A 16,403-nucleotide genomic window follows, 5' to 3' on the forward strand; every position below is an offset into this window, starting at 1 on the left:
GGTTAATAGACAGCTAATGTGTGGTGAAATGGGTAAGACAGTTAATAGACAGCTAATGTGTGGTGAAATGGTAAGACAGTTAATAGACAGCTAATGTGTGGTGAAATGGTAAGACAGTTAATAGACAGCTAATGTGTGGTGAATGGTAAGACAGTTAATAGACAGCTAATGTGTGGTGAAATGGTAAGACAGTTAATAGACAGCTAATGTGTGGTGAAATAGACAACAGATGCTAAGAATAACAACGGTTCTTCTGACACAGAAGTGAACCATGGAGGTGAACAAGGGGAGGGGTTGTTGTAAGACCGCCCACAGGGACAGAACATGGAGGTGAACACATGATGGACCGCTCACAGGGACAGAACATGGAGGTGAACACATAATGGACCGTCCACAGGGACAGAACATGGAGGTGAACACATAATGGACCGTCCACAGGGACAGAACATGGAGGTGAACACATGATGGACCGTCCACAGGGACAGAACATGGAGGTGAACACATGATGGACCGCCCACAGGACAGAACATGGAGGTGAACACATGATGGACCACCCACAGGACAGAACATGGAGGTGAACACATGATGGACCGCCCACAGGACAGAACATGGAGGTGAACACATGATGGACCGTCCACAGGGACAGAACATGGAGGTGAACACATGATGGACAGCCCACAGGGACAGAACATGGAGGTGAACACATGATGGACCGTCCACAGGGACAGAACATGGAGGTGAACACATGATGGACAGCCCACAGGGACAGAACATGGAGGTGAACACATGATGGACCGGCCACAGGGACAGGACATGGAGGTGAACACATGATGGACCGCCCACAGGGACAGAATTGACACCACTCAGAGGGCAGGTTACCTCAATCCTGTTTTTCTGTGAGGGTTTGTTTTAGTATGTTTTAGTAGAGGGTTTTACGGCGCTCGCAACTGCATTAGGTCATATGAGCGCCAAGGGGTGGATGTCAACAGAGAAGTCCTTACAGCGAATCAGGCTTACTCTGCTCACCTTTCTAGCCTCAACAGCACAAAGTCTGCTTCGACTATCAAGGCACCCCGGAAATAGCGGGTCACAAGAGAGTGACAAACATACAAAAGATGTAGAGGACAAATGACGATGGTAAGGAAGAGGAAAGAAAAAGCAGCAGTACATCAAAGATGCTTGCCAGGGAAGGAGTTAAGAGAAAGAAAGTTTCCCCATTCCAATGAGTAAAACAACGAACGTCTCTTCGCTTACATCCTGCCACAGTTCGGTTCTGGATGGGCAGCTTCCTGGCAAAGTTGTCCAGCTGTTCCTTCTGACTGTTCTCATTTCTCTCAGACTCTAGCCGCTGCCACTCCGCCTGGCTCAGGTAAAACTGACAACACAAGAGAAAACAAAACTCAGGAAAAACTGACAACAAAAGAGAAAATAATCTTTCCGATGTTTGACAAACTGCCGTAAAACTGTACTAGCTTCAAAACACCTTCAACAACCCCCCCCCCCCCCCCCAACAAATACGAACAATTACTAGGATAGAAACTCAGAACCTTCACATCATTTCCAAAATTAGCCAATTGAAAATCAAGACTTCTGAATCCTGGAATAAATCCCAAACCCACATGATGTGTGTGCGTGTACTCGTGGTGGAACACCAAACCAATGTGCCAGGATCTGGACAATAAAGATGTATCTTATCTTATCTTATCTTATTTTATTATATAGTGACAATAAATCCCAAACCCACATGATTATACAGTGACAATAAATCCCAAACCCACATGATCATATAGTGACAATAAATCCCAAACCCACATGATCATATAGTGACAGCTCAGGCCAAGAACAAGAATCATCCGAGTGAAGCTACCAGTTCACGGCCGATGTGCAAGAAAAAGGTACATATGTAATAATGAACTAGACAAGAACAAGAACAAGAATCATCCGAGTGAAGCTACCAGTTCACGGCCGATGTGCAAGAAAAAGGTACATATGTAATAATGAACTAGACAAGAACAAGAACAAGAATCATCCGAGTGAAGCTACCAGTTCACGGCCGATGTGCAAGAAAAAGGTACATATGTAATAATGAACTAGACAAGAACAAGAACAAGAATCATCTGAGTGAAGCTACCAGTTCACGGCCGATGTGCAAGAAAAAGGTACATATGTAAAAATGAACTAGACAAGAACAAAAACGTCACCAATACCTTACCTCTTTGGGAGGACCTCGCGGTTTGGCAAATATGGTCTGCCAATAGGACCACATGAACAGGAACAGGATCGGGTGGTAGAGTAACAGAAATATCACTGGGAAGTACACAAAGCAAACAGCAAGGCCATCAAAAATGTGAAACAATCAAATAGGCTCCAGCAGTGCTATGAGTGGATACAGACATGATGTCAAAGAAATTATAAAATAATCACACACAAAAAACTGCTGAAGAAAACAAAATTACAGCTGTCCGACCAGAACAAGAAATAAAAATTAATGAAAAAAAAAACCACCCCAAAGGAATAAAGAGCAACTTTTCCAGCATTCTCCTCAACAAATAAACATTCATAAAAATGATAAGTCACATTGTATTGATTGCACGTATAGTGGAAGAGGAACTGGCAAGGAATAGATCAGAGTGGAAGAGGAACTGGCAAGGAATAGATCAGAGTGGAAGAGGAACTGGCAAGGAATAGATCAGAGTGGAAGAGGAACTGGCAAGGAATAGATCAGAGTGGAAGAGGAACTGGCAAGGAATAGATCAGAGTGGAAGAGGAACTGGCAAGAAATAGATCAGAGTGGAAGAGGAACTGGCAAGAAATAGATCAGGACGCTCAAAGTCAGAAAGAAAAGAAAATAGGAAAAAGAATAAAAGTAAACCAAACCTTTAGAGCACCCACAAGTTATCTTCTAGAGCACCCGCCAACCACCCAGGCAGTCACCGACATCATTTCCAACCCTAAGGGACAGGAGCGGATGGTCAACAAACCACCAATCAGAACAAAGGAGACCATTGAGCATTCAGCGGGTCAGTCGTGCCAACCGCGTCTGTCAGGGCCCACCCAGACTGTGAGGGAAACTACGCAGCAGAAAGTTGAGACAGGTGGGGGGACACGCGATTCTATCAATACTCTCCCCAAATGGGAATCAGATTCAAGTCATTAACCTGAAAAACCAAAAGCCCCAGTTCCCACACAAACGCCAGATCCAATGGTTTGTCATCCCATCCATTACAATTTCACTCACAAGAGAAGAATGGAAACAAAGACTGACGACTTCATGAACGGAGACATTCCAACAACTCTGAGACATTCCAACAACTCTGAGACATTTTAAACAACTTACCTTTTTCGAATATCGTGTCAGCTGTCACTGAGGAGGAGATATAACAACAGTTTAGGTGAAATCATCTCGATAATCCAAGTTAAAATGTGTCTTTAATGAGCATCAATTCATTTGCCTAAATCAAATTTTGTTGGGTTTTTTTTTTAAGCCTTTTATAATTTATGTGTTCAACGTACAGTAAAGATTCAGACAACAGATTTCCCAGATGATGGGAGGAGGTGGTAAAGGACAGTCTACGGTCTCTCACTTTTGCCATCCACCTGCCTCGTCATGAATCAAAACATTGTACTTACAAAAAGTAGAATGAACTTAAGGAGAGCTCCATCAGAGTGCGACTCATTTGAAACCAGCACAAATCACAACAGCCGACATGTGAGGATCAGAACAAGAATGAAAAAGCCAGAACCTTTTCACAATAATGAAATGATAAAAAAGGCATATCAACGTAAATGACATAGAGAGCATTCCACTTTTAACCTTTGCTGCTTCTTCTTTCCTATCAAACATCTATCATCTTTATCTCTCCTCCTTTTTTGTGTTTGTTACTCTCTTGTAACACCGCTAATCTTCGGCACTTATATGACCTTATTGTGTTGCAAGTGCCGTAAAACTCTTACAAAAACTAAACTAACCTTTCACAAATGTACTCAGTTTACAGAGGGTGAGAAAGTAAAAAAAAAAGCACAAACACTTCAATTTCAAAACAAGACATCCCCTTTATAGTAATTATTGGGGGGGGGGGGGGGACAATCGAGGTAACTAGGGGAGAGAAGAGCAGAGTACAGTGTGTGTGTGTGTGTGTGTGTGTGTGTGTGTGTGTGTGTGTGTGTGTGTGTGTGTGTGTGTGTGTGTGTGTGTGGCATCAGGGAGGATTTCTTCTTTCTTCTCAATGTCTTTGCTACTTTGAATACCACACTAACTAAGCGTATGGCGCACTTCTCTCAATGAAAAGCGCACTACGGGCGTGGGAAATACAGCATCCCCAGTGCCCAATACAAACAACATTTTCTAAAAAAAACAGAAACCATTAGGTGCTACTTTTCCTAAGTCATTTTCCAATGAAAATGAAAAAAACCCAAAAAACAACTTTAATCAAATTCGAAACAATGTTCTTGTGAGTGTCTAATGTCTATTCTGTCGGCTACACAGGAATTTAGACTGTAGAAAGATTTTTAGTCAACGATAACTAAACTACTTTACAGTTACATGTACCGCTCAGCATTAGATTCGCTCAAAATGCAACTGTTCCACTTTCACTGTTCTTTCATGCAGGTAAATAAATTTACACTTTAAAAAAACTAGCACAAAATGCAAATACTGTCAACTTTCCTAGCACTGGCACATGTTGTACTACCAACACACACACTGACACTGAAGGGGACAAATGCTGTACTATCACAATACAAGTTAACACATACTACCAACACACACACTGACACTGAAGGGGACAAATGCTGTACTATCACAATACAAGTTAACACATACTACCAACACACACACTGACACTGAAGGGGACAAATGCTGTACTATCACAATACAAGTTAACACATACTACCAACATACACACTGACACTGAAGGGGACAAATGCTGTACTATCACAATACAAGTTAACACATACTACCAACATACACACTGACACTGAAGGGGACAAATGCTGTACTATCACAATACAAGTTAACACATACTACCAACATACACACTGACACTGAAGGGGACAAATGCTGTACTATCACAATACAAGTTAACACATACTACCAACATACACACTGACACTGAAGGGGACAAATGCTGTACTATCACAATACAAGTTAACACATACTACCAACATACACACTGACACTGAAGGGGACAAATGCTGTACTATCACAATACAAGTTAACACATACTACCAACATACACACTGACACTGAAGGGGACAAGTGCTGTACTTCTATCAGCACACAGGTTAACACACACTACCAACATACACACTGACACTGAATGTGACAAATGCTGTACTATCAGCACACAGGTTAACACATAGACACTGACACTGAATGGGACAAATGCTGTACTATCAGCACACAAGTTAACACATAGACACTGACACTGAATGGGACAAATGCTGTACTATCAGCACACAGGTTAACACACACACTACCAACACACACACTGACACTGAATGGGACAAATGCTGTACTATCAGCACACAGGTTAACACATACACACTGACACTGAATGGGACAAATGCTGTACTATCAGCACACAGATTAACACAAACCAGGTTCAGCAAGCACAGAGCATTGAGGAAATCATTCTCCAACAAAGGGACAGTTGCAAACTTGGAAAGTGAGGTGGACATTGTCCAAGAGGGTCACCCATTGGGGAGGAGAAAAGTGATTGTCTTAAAGACACAGCTGGACGTCTCAATCAGAGCAGATGAAAGGACGAAAGTTTAGCAAGCAAACGATTCCCTTGTGAGGTCCCCACCTGAGGTGGTCACATGCTCAAGACTGAACGGCCCATTACAACTTTTTTTTTTCTTTTATGTTGTTCAGGTTTTTTTCAGGTTTTTTTTTTAATTTCCAGAAAGTGTTAAATTATAGAAGAGTGAAGATGCCCATGGTGTATACCCCTCATCTGAAGTTTCTTCTATGTTAGTCTGTCTCTGATGACTTCAGTTTTGTTTGCAACCGTTCTACTAGTTTTGTCTGTCTCACATTTTCACTCGCTGACTACGATTCCCGTCACTGGCTCGCAGACGTACAGATCCCATACCCCTGAGGGGATGGACTTGGCGGTTTTGTTCAGAAACTTGTGCTCCCGTCACAGGTAGGGAAACGGGTTCATGACACGAGTGTGCTAGTTTTATCACTTCTTTCATTTCCCACCGAGTTTGGCGGAAGTTGGGAGGTAAGTTTCTTTAAAGCTATTGAAGGTGAAGGACAGTCGCCTCATCTACAGTTCAACTGACCGGAATAGGCAAAGTCGTTTGGAAGAGCAAAATGGCCAGGTTTTGAGGGCTTTGACAACTATGGAGACTATCCCATTGTTGTAGTGTTGTATTTCTTTCATTTTCAACCAAAATTACCCCAAAATGAGTGATTTAGAGGATGATTTTGCCGACACCAGTGAGGAGGAAATTTCAGATGAAGATGTCTATAGTCTTAGATCTATGTGATTTCTGTTGAATGTCTATATATGTTGAATGTCTATATATAGATCTATGTGATTTCTGTTGAATGTCTATATATATAGATCTATGTGATTTCTGTTGAATGTCTATATATATAGATCTATGTGATTTCTGTTGAATGTCTAATATAGATCTATGTGATTTCTGTTGAATGTCTATATATAGATCTATGTGATTTCTGTTGAATGTCTATATATAGATCTATGTGATTTCTGTTGAATGTCTAATATAGATCTATGTGATTTCTGTTGAATGTCTAAATATAGATCTATGTGATGAACATCTTTTGAACCGGTGTCAGCCTTGGGGCTCTGTCAGGGATTGTTGAAATACTGAAAAAGGTTTGGGACACTGCCAAAAAACAACCCGGCGTGAGAATAACAATATGTGCAGTTAGTATTTATTAAGTCAGCTTTCTAAGCAAGCCTAACTTTTAGAGTAAAGGCCTCCCCTAGTCAGCATCACCGATTGAGCTTACACAGGACAGGGTTACAGTAACAGGACTGTCACAAGTCAGTTTAGAAGGAAGTGTTTCATTTTTGTTTGACTAAAAATTTGAACTCATCAATTATAAAATTAGTTTCAATAGCCTAATCATCAATCAACAAAGTCTCCAGAGAAACTGCCGCAGCTGATTTCAGTCCATGATACTCACTCGACTTAGGTTGAAGAAGTAGACCATTTATCTGACCATAGAAAGTGGCTATTCTCATCGCGGGGGAGAACAAAATTTTTATGCGATTGCCCTCTCACCTCAGGTGAGACATGCCAGTGTTGAGTGTTGGCTAAATTCTCACCTGGTGTGAAATAAGACCTGTTTTTCCTCATTTCCGAATACTGTCTATCGGTGTGGATGATCAAATTGATAAAAACAAAGAAAAAAAATTATGTTAGGCTATAGCCATAGCACAATAAAAGTAAACTATTTTCATCGTTTACAAAGATCTCTAAACTACTACAGTTGCTATTTCACCTTCCACATCCAGCCAAACTAAGCCAGCTGCCATTACTTTTTTGCCCGGAAGTTCTTGGCTACTCCTTCTCTCTCTATATCAAATTCTAGATTCTAAAGGCTTGGCTATCTCTTTCTCCCCCCTCTCTTTCTCTCTCTTACTGTCCGCAGACAAAATTTTGCACCCTTTCAAAACAATAATAATAATAATAATAATAATATAGCATTTGTATAGCGCATATCCCCGCTCAACAGCAGGCTATATGCGCTTTACACTATATTATTACCCCAGCAGACCATAGGAACACTCCGAAACATTCTCAGCTTCCGGGGAAGCATACAGTGCGAGCAGCCGATTAAGCGCTCAAACACTAACAAACTGACAAGATCTTTCGCTGTCTATAGCTGGGTACCCATTCCCACCTCGGTGAAGTGAGGAAAATTTGTGTAAAGTGCCTTTCCCAAGGACACAACGTCGGGCCCATGATGGGATTCGAACCCACGACCTTACGGTTGCGAGTCCGAGAGCCTAACCACTAGGCCACTGACGCCACAAAACGAAAGAGAGCCGGAACGTTTGTTTAGACTGGCGACACTGGGTGTTCATCACAGTGAACGCACACCGGGGGTGAGAATAGCACTCTCTCACCTGAAGCCTGAAGTGATCGGCCCATCGCTGAACGCACACCAAGTGAGAATAGCCAAAAGCTTCACACTCTCACCCGGATGAAGAGAGACCTACAACTGCTCTTTTCTCACCCTGGGCTGGGTGAGAATAGATCATAGAGTTCCGGGAGGTGGCAGCGGTGGCCTCATAAAATAAGGCCACCTCTATTCTCACCCTGGGTGAGAATAGTGCAGGCAAGTCTTTTGGCTATTCTCACCCGGTGCGCGTTCACCGTTATAGCCTAGATCTAGGCCAACAAATTTTGCGTTCACCCTAAACCACAGAATTCTACACTGTGATAACAGAAAAATTGTAGAATTCTGTGCCGTGAACAAACGTTCCATTACAACTGTAGCCTACTAAAAGCGTACAATTTTGTCTGTGGGCAGTGGAGAGAGAGAGAGAGTGAGAGAGGAGAGAGGAGTAGCGCGAGAACTTCCGGTCAAAACAAAATGGCGACCCGCGTAGTTCGGCTCGATTCGAAAAGTTAAATAGCCGTAGCATCTTTGTAGACAACCAAATTAATTTACTTTTGTGTTTTAACATCATTTTTTAACTTTGTTTTGGTCAATTTGATCGTCCACACCGATAGACAGTATTCAGAAAGAGACAGAGAGAGAGAGAGGGGAGGAGTAGATCTTGCGAGAACTTCCGGGCAAAACAAAATGGCGACCCGCGTAGTTCGGCTCGATTCGAACAGTGAAATAGCCATAGCATCTTTGAAGACGATCAAATTAGCTTACTTTTGTGCTATAACGTAATTTTTTCTTGGCTTTTATCAATTTGATCATCCAAATCGATAGAAAGTATTCCTAAAGGCCGTCGTTATTCGGACTCGAGTCCGAATAACATTTTTTCATATTCGGACTCGAGTCCGAATAAAAAAATTTCTTATTCGGACTCGAGTCCGAATATGAAAATTATGTATTTGGACTCGGGTCCCGAAAAAAGGAAGTGTCTTCGTTCTATAGATCTAACGTTCAGTGCTTCCAATTTTCCGCCATTTTTTAGTTTCCCCCACACCTTTATCTGCCGATCCGATGCCCGCCGCCTCATTGATACGCCCCCCCCCCCCCCCCCCCACTTTCTTTGTTGTAGAAAAAGGTAAAATTGAAGATAAGCAGACCACCTGCACCTGCATATTATGAGCTGTGTAAAAAAAAAAGACCGATTCGTTCAAATACACAAGCCTGTGTCATATCGATTGTTTACCAAGAAAAAGTTGTGTTGCTGTGTAGAGCTGAGCATACGGCAACTTTTGATTCTATAGACCAGCGCACAATTCATTACGTAGATCTACGTCAAGACTAGCTTATTATTGTAATGGCCACCCCTATTCTCACCCGGAGTGAGAATAGTGCAGGAGAGTCTTGTGGCTATTCTCACCCGGTGCGCGTTCACCAAATTTTGCGTTCACCATAAACCATAGAATTCTACACTGTGAGGAAAAATTGTAGAATTCTGTGCCGTGAACAAACGTTCCATTACAACTGTAGCCTACTAAAAGCGTACAATTTTGTCTGTGGGCAGTGGAGAGAGAGAGAGAGAGAGAAAGAGAGAGAGGAGTAGCGCGAGAATTTCCGGGCAAAACAAAATGGCGACCCGCGTAGTTCGGCACGATTCGAAAAGTTAAATAGCCGTAGCATCTTTGTAGACAACCAAATTAATTTACTTTTGTGTTTTAACATCATTTTTTAACTTTGTTTTGGTCAATTTGATCGTCCACACCGATAGACAGTATTCAGAAAGAGACAGAGAGAGAAAGAAGAGGGGAGGAGTTGATCTTGCGAGAACTTCCGGGCGGGTGAGAATAGCCACTTTCTATTGTAATAATGATCAGTTGCCGGGGGGAAAAAGACTGACGCGTATGCGACGTTCAAAGCCCGGACCGATAGTGCTCCCCCCCCCACCACCCTCCCCGACACGCACACAGCCACACGTGTGCAGGCCGGCCATCCGACCCCGACACACGCTAACGAGCCATCTTTAACTCTTATCCTGCGTCTGTGCCCAGATGCGTATCTTATCAGCAACCGATTACGTCGGACTCGCCGGGCAGGCCGCCGGGGTCACTCAGTGTGTACAGTTGGTGTACAGCGCGTGCGCCGGGAAACGTGTGTTTTCGCCATGAATACCGCGGGAGTGTGCTAACTGATGATGAAAATAACGCTCTATCCTTCATAGCATTCTATTTATAAAGTGTTACAAACACACGAATAACCCCCTCTCACAAGCTGATAAGACATTACGAGTAGTTACGCCCATTTGAATAACCTTTCTGGTCGCTCTTGTTGTTATGAATGACCTGAGGTTCGAAAAGGGATAATTTAGGTCAATTTCCGAATGTTTTACACTCAAATTGTTCTTTGTACCTGCACAAGGGTATTCAAAACTATCAAACAAGCTCATTTTTTATCAGGTAGTATTATTTCATACAAAATCAAGCTCATTTGAAATATTTTGTATAGAAAAAATGGAAGTCTTGTTTCCTGACTATCCTTTCGAGCTCCTCATGTCTAAGTGGGTCAATTTCTTCTATAATTTCATTGGATGAACATCTAGAGCTATCAACTTGGCATGTTTTGAATGAGACGTATGCCTCGATTACGAACCAACGCAGGTGGTTCTAGAAGAAGGCCACAAACGCACACAAACTCAAGCAGACTGACGCACACACACTTGACCTGCGTGAATGGGGATCCGACTCGGGACCCGAATGACACGTAAGAGGATGCGCGCGAGCTGAGCCAGGAGCTATACTGACTCGGGACCAGAACGCAGGCGAGGTGCCGAAATAGGCTTATCGGGCTACATAAACCCAGCTCCCGCAGGATGAGGGTTAATTGCTTCTGATGACCTCTTGACAAATAAACATTTATTAGAAGCGCTATAACTTTTCAGGCCGGCCTCAAATTCATCATAAGATTAAAACTCGGCTCCTGCACAAAACGCCTTTTTGCCCGAAGTGATCCCGGTCTCTACCCAGCCTGAGGCGAGTCACGAGTGAGGCAGGACAGGAAGCCGGATTCACGAGTCACAGGAAGTCGGAAGTGATTGATGTCATGCTGGACAAGAATCAGAGTCCGAATAACATGAGGAAAAACAGGTCTTGTTTCAAACCGGGTGAGAGTAGCCTACGGTCGCAAGTCTCACCCGGGGTGAGAGGTAGATCTAGATCGTTTTTCTATTCTCACCCCGGATGAGAATAAGCCACTTCCTAAAATAAACAATCAGAGTATTCAGAGTACCTGAACCTGGACATTAGATAGAGAGGCTATTTTTGAAAACTTAGAATAGTAAATTCATTCAAGAGTCTAATTTCATTAGATTAACATCTGACAGAACCTAGGATGTAATCTAGAACCACAAAAACAACAATGACGTTGCGTTACAAGTGTCAGTGTCAACAAAAGCAAACACAACGAGGAAACACCATTCATCATTCACTAAACTAGATCTAACATTAATAACAAACGACAACGAGCAAGATTTGGGCAGGACCAGGGAGCAAAACGAGTTAAAACCCGTGAACAAACTTGTTAACACAAGAATATTCGTATATATATCTTACGTATACACATCTGTACGACATAAGCGTAATAGGACCATGCAACTATTGCTGTGATGAATATTACAGGCGCCCATTTTACTGCTTCACAGCACAATCGACAAGCTCTGGGGGCCATTTTTCCTGTTTATGATTTTCTTTTACGTCATCAACAAGTGAGCCCACAGAATACTGTAAATTAGAAAAAAGTAATTATTATTTTTTAATATTTACATTTTCAGTCTAAATCTTGGAATATAATTCCATGTTCGGACAGAAAATGAAAAAAAAATCTTCAAACAAATAAATTATTGTTGTTTTCCTTTCTACACACCGCCCCAGCAACAGACTGTGTACAACATGGCGGTGGGATCGTCAAGCGAGTGTAACGCGGAGGGAAACTAGAAGTTCCTCTAATTAACGACCTTCTACAAGGGGATATAAACTGTACGCAATGTAAGTAACAAGGTCATAGATTTTTTATTAAATTTTTATTTTGCTTTATATTTCTTTTCTTTTTAATTTGACCCAGATATATTTGTTTTCCTTGAAATTGACTGAAACTTGTTTTTCCCCTGGACTAGCCGTACTGTGAGCCGATTTAGCCAGACCTACGACTTCCAGACCAGATATCTAGATCTAGATGTAGATCTAGATCGGTTCTAGGCTTAGCCGATATTTTCGCCTTCTCATTCCATTAGTCCAAATAACTCTCCAGGGGCTGTAATCTTGGAATTGACACTAAGATGGAGAAGCAATAAAGTGCTTTGAAGCAGCAGTCCTAGATCCTAGATACTGACACCAGCGTACGTGCGTGGGTCTAAAAAGTGGGCGTGCACAGTTCTAGCTATCGCAGGTTGAAGATAGTTAAGGGCATAGTATATAGGATGATAATGATGTATAATTTTAATATCTTTGAGTTGGTGAGGACACACACATATATATATACTAGATCTAGCTGGGCCCCCTTTCGATGAAATTTTAAGGAATGATCGGTGCTTTCATCAACTGAAGTCATGATTGGCCTATACTAGATCTAGAATCTAGATCTATATTTACACTCTCTCTACTTGAATGAAGCAATAAATCTTGAGAGATGTTTAAAAAATTAGAAGGTCTTGGTCTATATACTCTCAAAACAAAATGTGCCTCGCGAAATATCACTTCCGGAACTTCCACTGTGGAGGACAGCTATAGATTCTAGACCTAGATTTGTTTTGTTTCTCAGTGGAAGAATCACAAAGACTAAAAGGACGGGAACTTTTTGTCTAATATATTTGTCTAAATTCAGTTAAATGAATAAATTAAAAAATCGGGCTACGTCATGTGGATTTATCTTTTTGCAGGTACAAGTTACCAACTGTCAACTCTGCAGCTGTCGTAGTTTAAGGAAAAGTGACAACATATGTTTCCAAATTGTTGTTTTTCCTCCCTCTCTCTCTCTCTCTCTTTAGCTCTCTCTCTCTCTCTCTCTTTCTCTCTCTCTCTCTCTCTCTCTCTCTCTCTCTCTCTCTCTCTCTCTCTGTCTCTCTCTGTCTCTCTGTCTCTCTCTCTCTCTCTCTCTCTCTCTCTCTCTCTCTCTCTCTCTCTCTCTCTCTCTCTCTTTTCCCCCAATCCCCCCCCCCCCTCTAGATCTCCAGTTCTCCACAGTTAGAAAATGAGTGGGAAGAAACTCATGCATTGGTCACTTTAGAACTTTGAGCCAAATAAGAGACTTTTGAAGCTGCATTAAGAAGTGTGAACTGCAGCAAGGAGTGCTAATGAATGGATGCAGAAGGAGGGGGGGGGGGATTTAGTTTTGCCTCGGATCTTTAGGTTTGTATAACTTCCACATTACTTCTGTTGTTTGCGTCCGTTTTTCAGATGCTGTCAAGTTAGAAAAGAACAGACAAGCCTGAGTGGTCTTCAGACAAGCCTGAGTGGTCTTGTAGCCAAAGGTCGAAGTCACTTGTAGCTAAAGGTCGAAGTCATCATGACGTCCGTGGCCAACAGATTTCTGTCCGTGGATCCCCACATGAAAAATGCGTTCTCATCCAGTAAGTTCAATTTGCTCTAAAAAAATTAATTTGTTGGAACTTTATTTTTATTTTTTTCCAGTTTGATTTATTCTAATTTTGGGGGTGCAGACTTATGATTTCTGGTTGTAGCTGTGCTTGCTTGTATCTGTTTGGTCATGTTTCCATGTATCAAGAGAGATCAGCCAACAACTTTTCCCCGATTTATTTGATGATATGCTGGCTGATATTTTATGTATATGTATATATATATATATATATATATATATAAAATAAAATATGTCAAAATTAAAGAAAAGAGATCAAAGACATGTGATGACATGACAGTTGCACAATTTGAAAAAAAAATACTAATTTAAAAAAAATATATATATAGCTGAGGTATATTTGTCTCTTGTCATGTGTTATATCCCTAATAATTTATGTTCAGGTCTTGGAGTTTTTCCCAGTCAGTACATTAAACAGATAAAACCCTAAGTTATCATTATCAAACCAAAAATGTACAATGCAAATAGGTTTTTCTTTGCATTGTTTTAGTATTCAGGTTTTTGTTAGTATCATTGACTGTGGCTGTGATTGAAAATGAAAAGTTGTGATTCAGATCCTTTTTCAAAGTCAAAACTTCATCATTACTCATAGTTACCGGTACAGCCCAATAGTTTGTTGCTGTTCTCTTCTTTTTGCTTTCTTTGCTTTTAAAGTCTCAGTAATCTATGCATCTCCTAGACTAGAGTGAATTCCCAGAGCTGTTGGCAAATTGTTATCAATACTTTTGATATTTATAACTGATTATTTTTACTGTTTTAGTCTTGGGGAAAATAAGAACTAGTGTAGAATTGGCCTTCGAGACTTTGGGAAAACTTGACTCTTGTCATTCTGATACAGATAATCCACTCTTGGATGATGATGATTTTGACGTGGGTAAGATTACTAAGAAGCTGTCGTATTCAGCAGACAAAGCTAGAGCCCGTTATTGGGCTAAGATTGCAGGCAGAATCTACAATGTAGTGATAGGCTGTGAATAGAACGTAGCATGTGTACAGTGTATGTGTTTGTCTCACATGTGACAGCTCAAGTGGCTTGCGTGGATTGGAGAACAATTTCATTCAGCATTTAGACGTATCACTTGTAGCCTCTGTTTATAGAATGCTCATAGAATATCAATATAGTTGGCTTGGAATTTGATATTTTATCAAGTTCTGGTCGACTTTATATGTTTCAGTATGCGTAGGCCCCTATATATAGTGCTTTGTTGAGACTGTTTTAGTTTGTAGCAGTATATTCTGTCTCATCTACTGTAACGGCCACCTGTCCAAGACAACCACCTGTCCAAGACAACCACCTGTACAAGACAATCACCTTTACAAATGACCACTTCCCACTTCCCAACTGCATTTTCAAACTATGATAATGACACTGTCTTTGAAGTCTGCCCGTCTGGGATAGACACTTTCCTCATGGAAAATGGACTGATATTTTGGGCAATTTCGATCGTTTTGGGATTTTTCGTGACGTCTTTGGAGCAAAGTCCACAAGACCATATCCAGCAATTTTGTGAAGCAGTCAAAATTTATATTTAGAATTAATAACAGCCTTTCTGAGCTTGCATGTTGCCTATTGGTCTATATTTTAGAGCCACATTCGCTTGACCCGGGTTTGTTCTAAGCCTGGTCTAGTCTGGAATCTTGCTGTAGATGCTAAGTCCTTGTCATATTTGTCTTTGGAAAAATATTTGAGTAGACTATCGCATACTCAGCATGAATTCCTTTACTTACGTCCCCCCTCTACTCTCTTTTTTCCTCTTTCCTTATTTATTTTTTTTGTTTTTTGGTTGAATATCAGCTTCTTTTTTGTTAGTACAACATAATATGGTACAATGAACAGAAAATCCTTGAAAATGAGTCACCCAGAACAGTGGCTGTCGGTTTCAAGTACCGTAAGTTCTGTCTTGTTCCCTTTTTCAGGGAAATTGTCATGTCATTTCTTGTAATTTGACAAGTGGGGATTTGGAAGTCTAAAAAATTTGCATCTCCTTGTACCCAGAGAGCGAACTCTGCAACTTTTCTGATCTTTTAAGTCAAAGTAGGCCAGTCCGACTTTAGTTTTAGTAGTAGCCTACTTGAAATCACCAAGCCTAATTAAGTTAATAAGTTCATGAGTGCATGTTTAATTTCACGGCAAGCCAGTGCAGTACTTTGAGATGTCCTAAGCCCCAGCAAGATCAGTTCCTGTGTTTCAGCTTTGTACTGTTTAACTCATATCTTGTAAACCCCCCCCCCCCACCAACCCCTTGATTTTTGTGCACTATTTGGAGTTTAGATGTGAGGAAAACTGGGGATGTGGGTGGTTGGCGGGTGCTCCTATGTTGTTTGCGAACATCTATCGTCCTTATCTCTCCTCTTTCTTTTTTTTGTGTTTGTTACTCTCTTGTAACAATTCTAATCTTCGGCACTATATATGACTTATATGACTTAATTGTGTCATAGAACGGAGGACCCATCTTATGTGACTTAATTGTGTCATAAAACGGGGGACCCATCTATGTGACTTAATTGTGTCATAGAACGGGGGACCCATCTTATGTGACTTAATTGTGTTGCAAATGCCGTAAAACTGAGGGCCTATATCTGTCTGAGCACCTGCACCCTGAATCAAGGACAAAGTCATGAGCACCCTGTCAGTGTCATATCGGCATTGGACGAGAGCGAA

The 16,403-nt window shown here is 41.3% G+C and overlaps 1 protein-coding gene and 1 long non-coding RNA gene across 2 annotated transcripts in view; one reads left to right on the forward strand and one right to left on the reverse strand.

Annotated features, from left to right (window-relative positions):
- Positions 1-11,824, reverse strand: part of LOC101855524 (palmitoyltransferase ZDHHC15B) — a gene marked incomplete in the record, with an annotated part of 44,143 nt that extends 32,319 nt beyond the window's left edge. The window contains 4 exon segments of the mRNA XM_013088359.2: positions 1,255-1,375; positions 2,213-2,307; positions 3,338-3,364; positions 11,704-11,824. Coding sequence (XP_012943813.1) covers positions 1,255-1,375; positions 2,213-2,307; positions 3,338-3,364; positions 11,704-11,818 — 358 coding nt within the window.
- Positions 11,825-11,970: 146 nt separating this feature from the next.
- Positions 11,971-13,716, forward strand: LOC118478608. The gene is made up of 2 exons (XR_004859171.1): positions 11,971-12,135; positions 13,543-13,716. It is a non-coding gene; the product is annotated as an uncharacterized LOC118478608 (long non-coding RNA).
- Positions 13,717-16,403: the final 2,687 nt, after the last annotated feature.

Source organism: Aplysia californica, unplaced genomic scaffold (genome assembly GCF_000002075.1).
Source record: "Aplysia californica isolate F4 #8 unplaced genomic scaffold, AplCal3.0 scaffold00728, whole genome shotgun sequence".
NCBI classification, from domain to species: Eukaryota; Metazoa; Mollusca; class Gastropoda; order Aplysiida; family Aplysiidae; genus Aplysia; species Aplysia californica.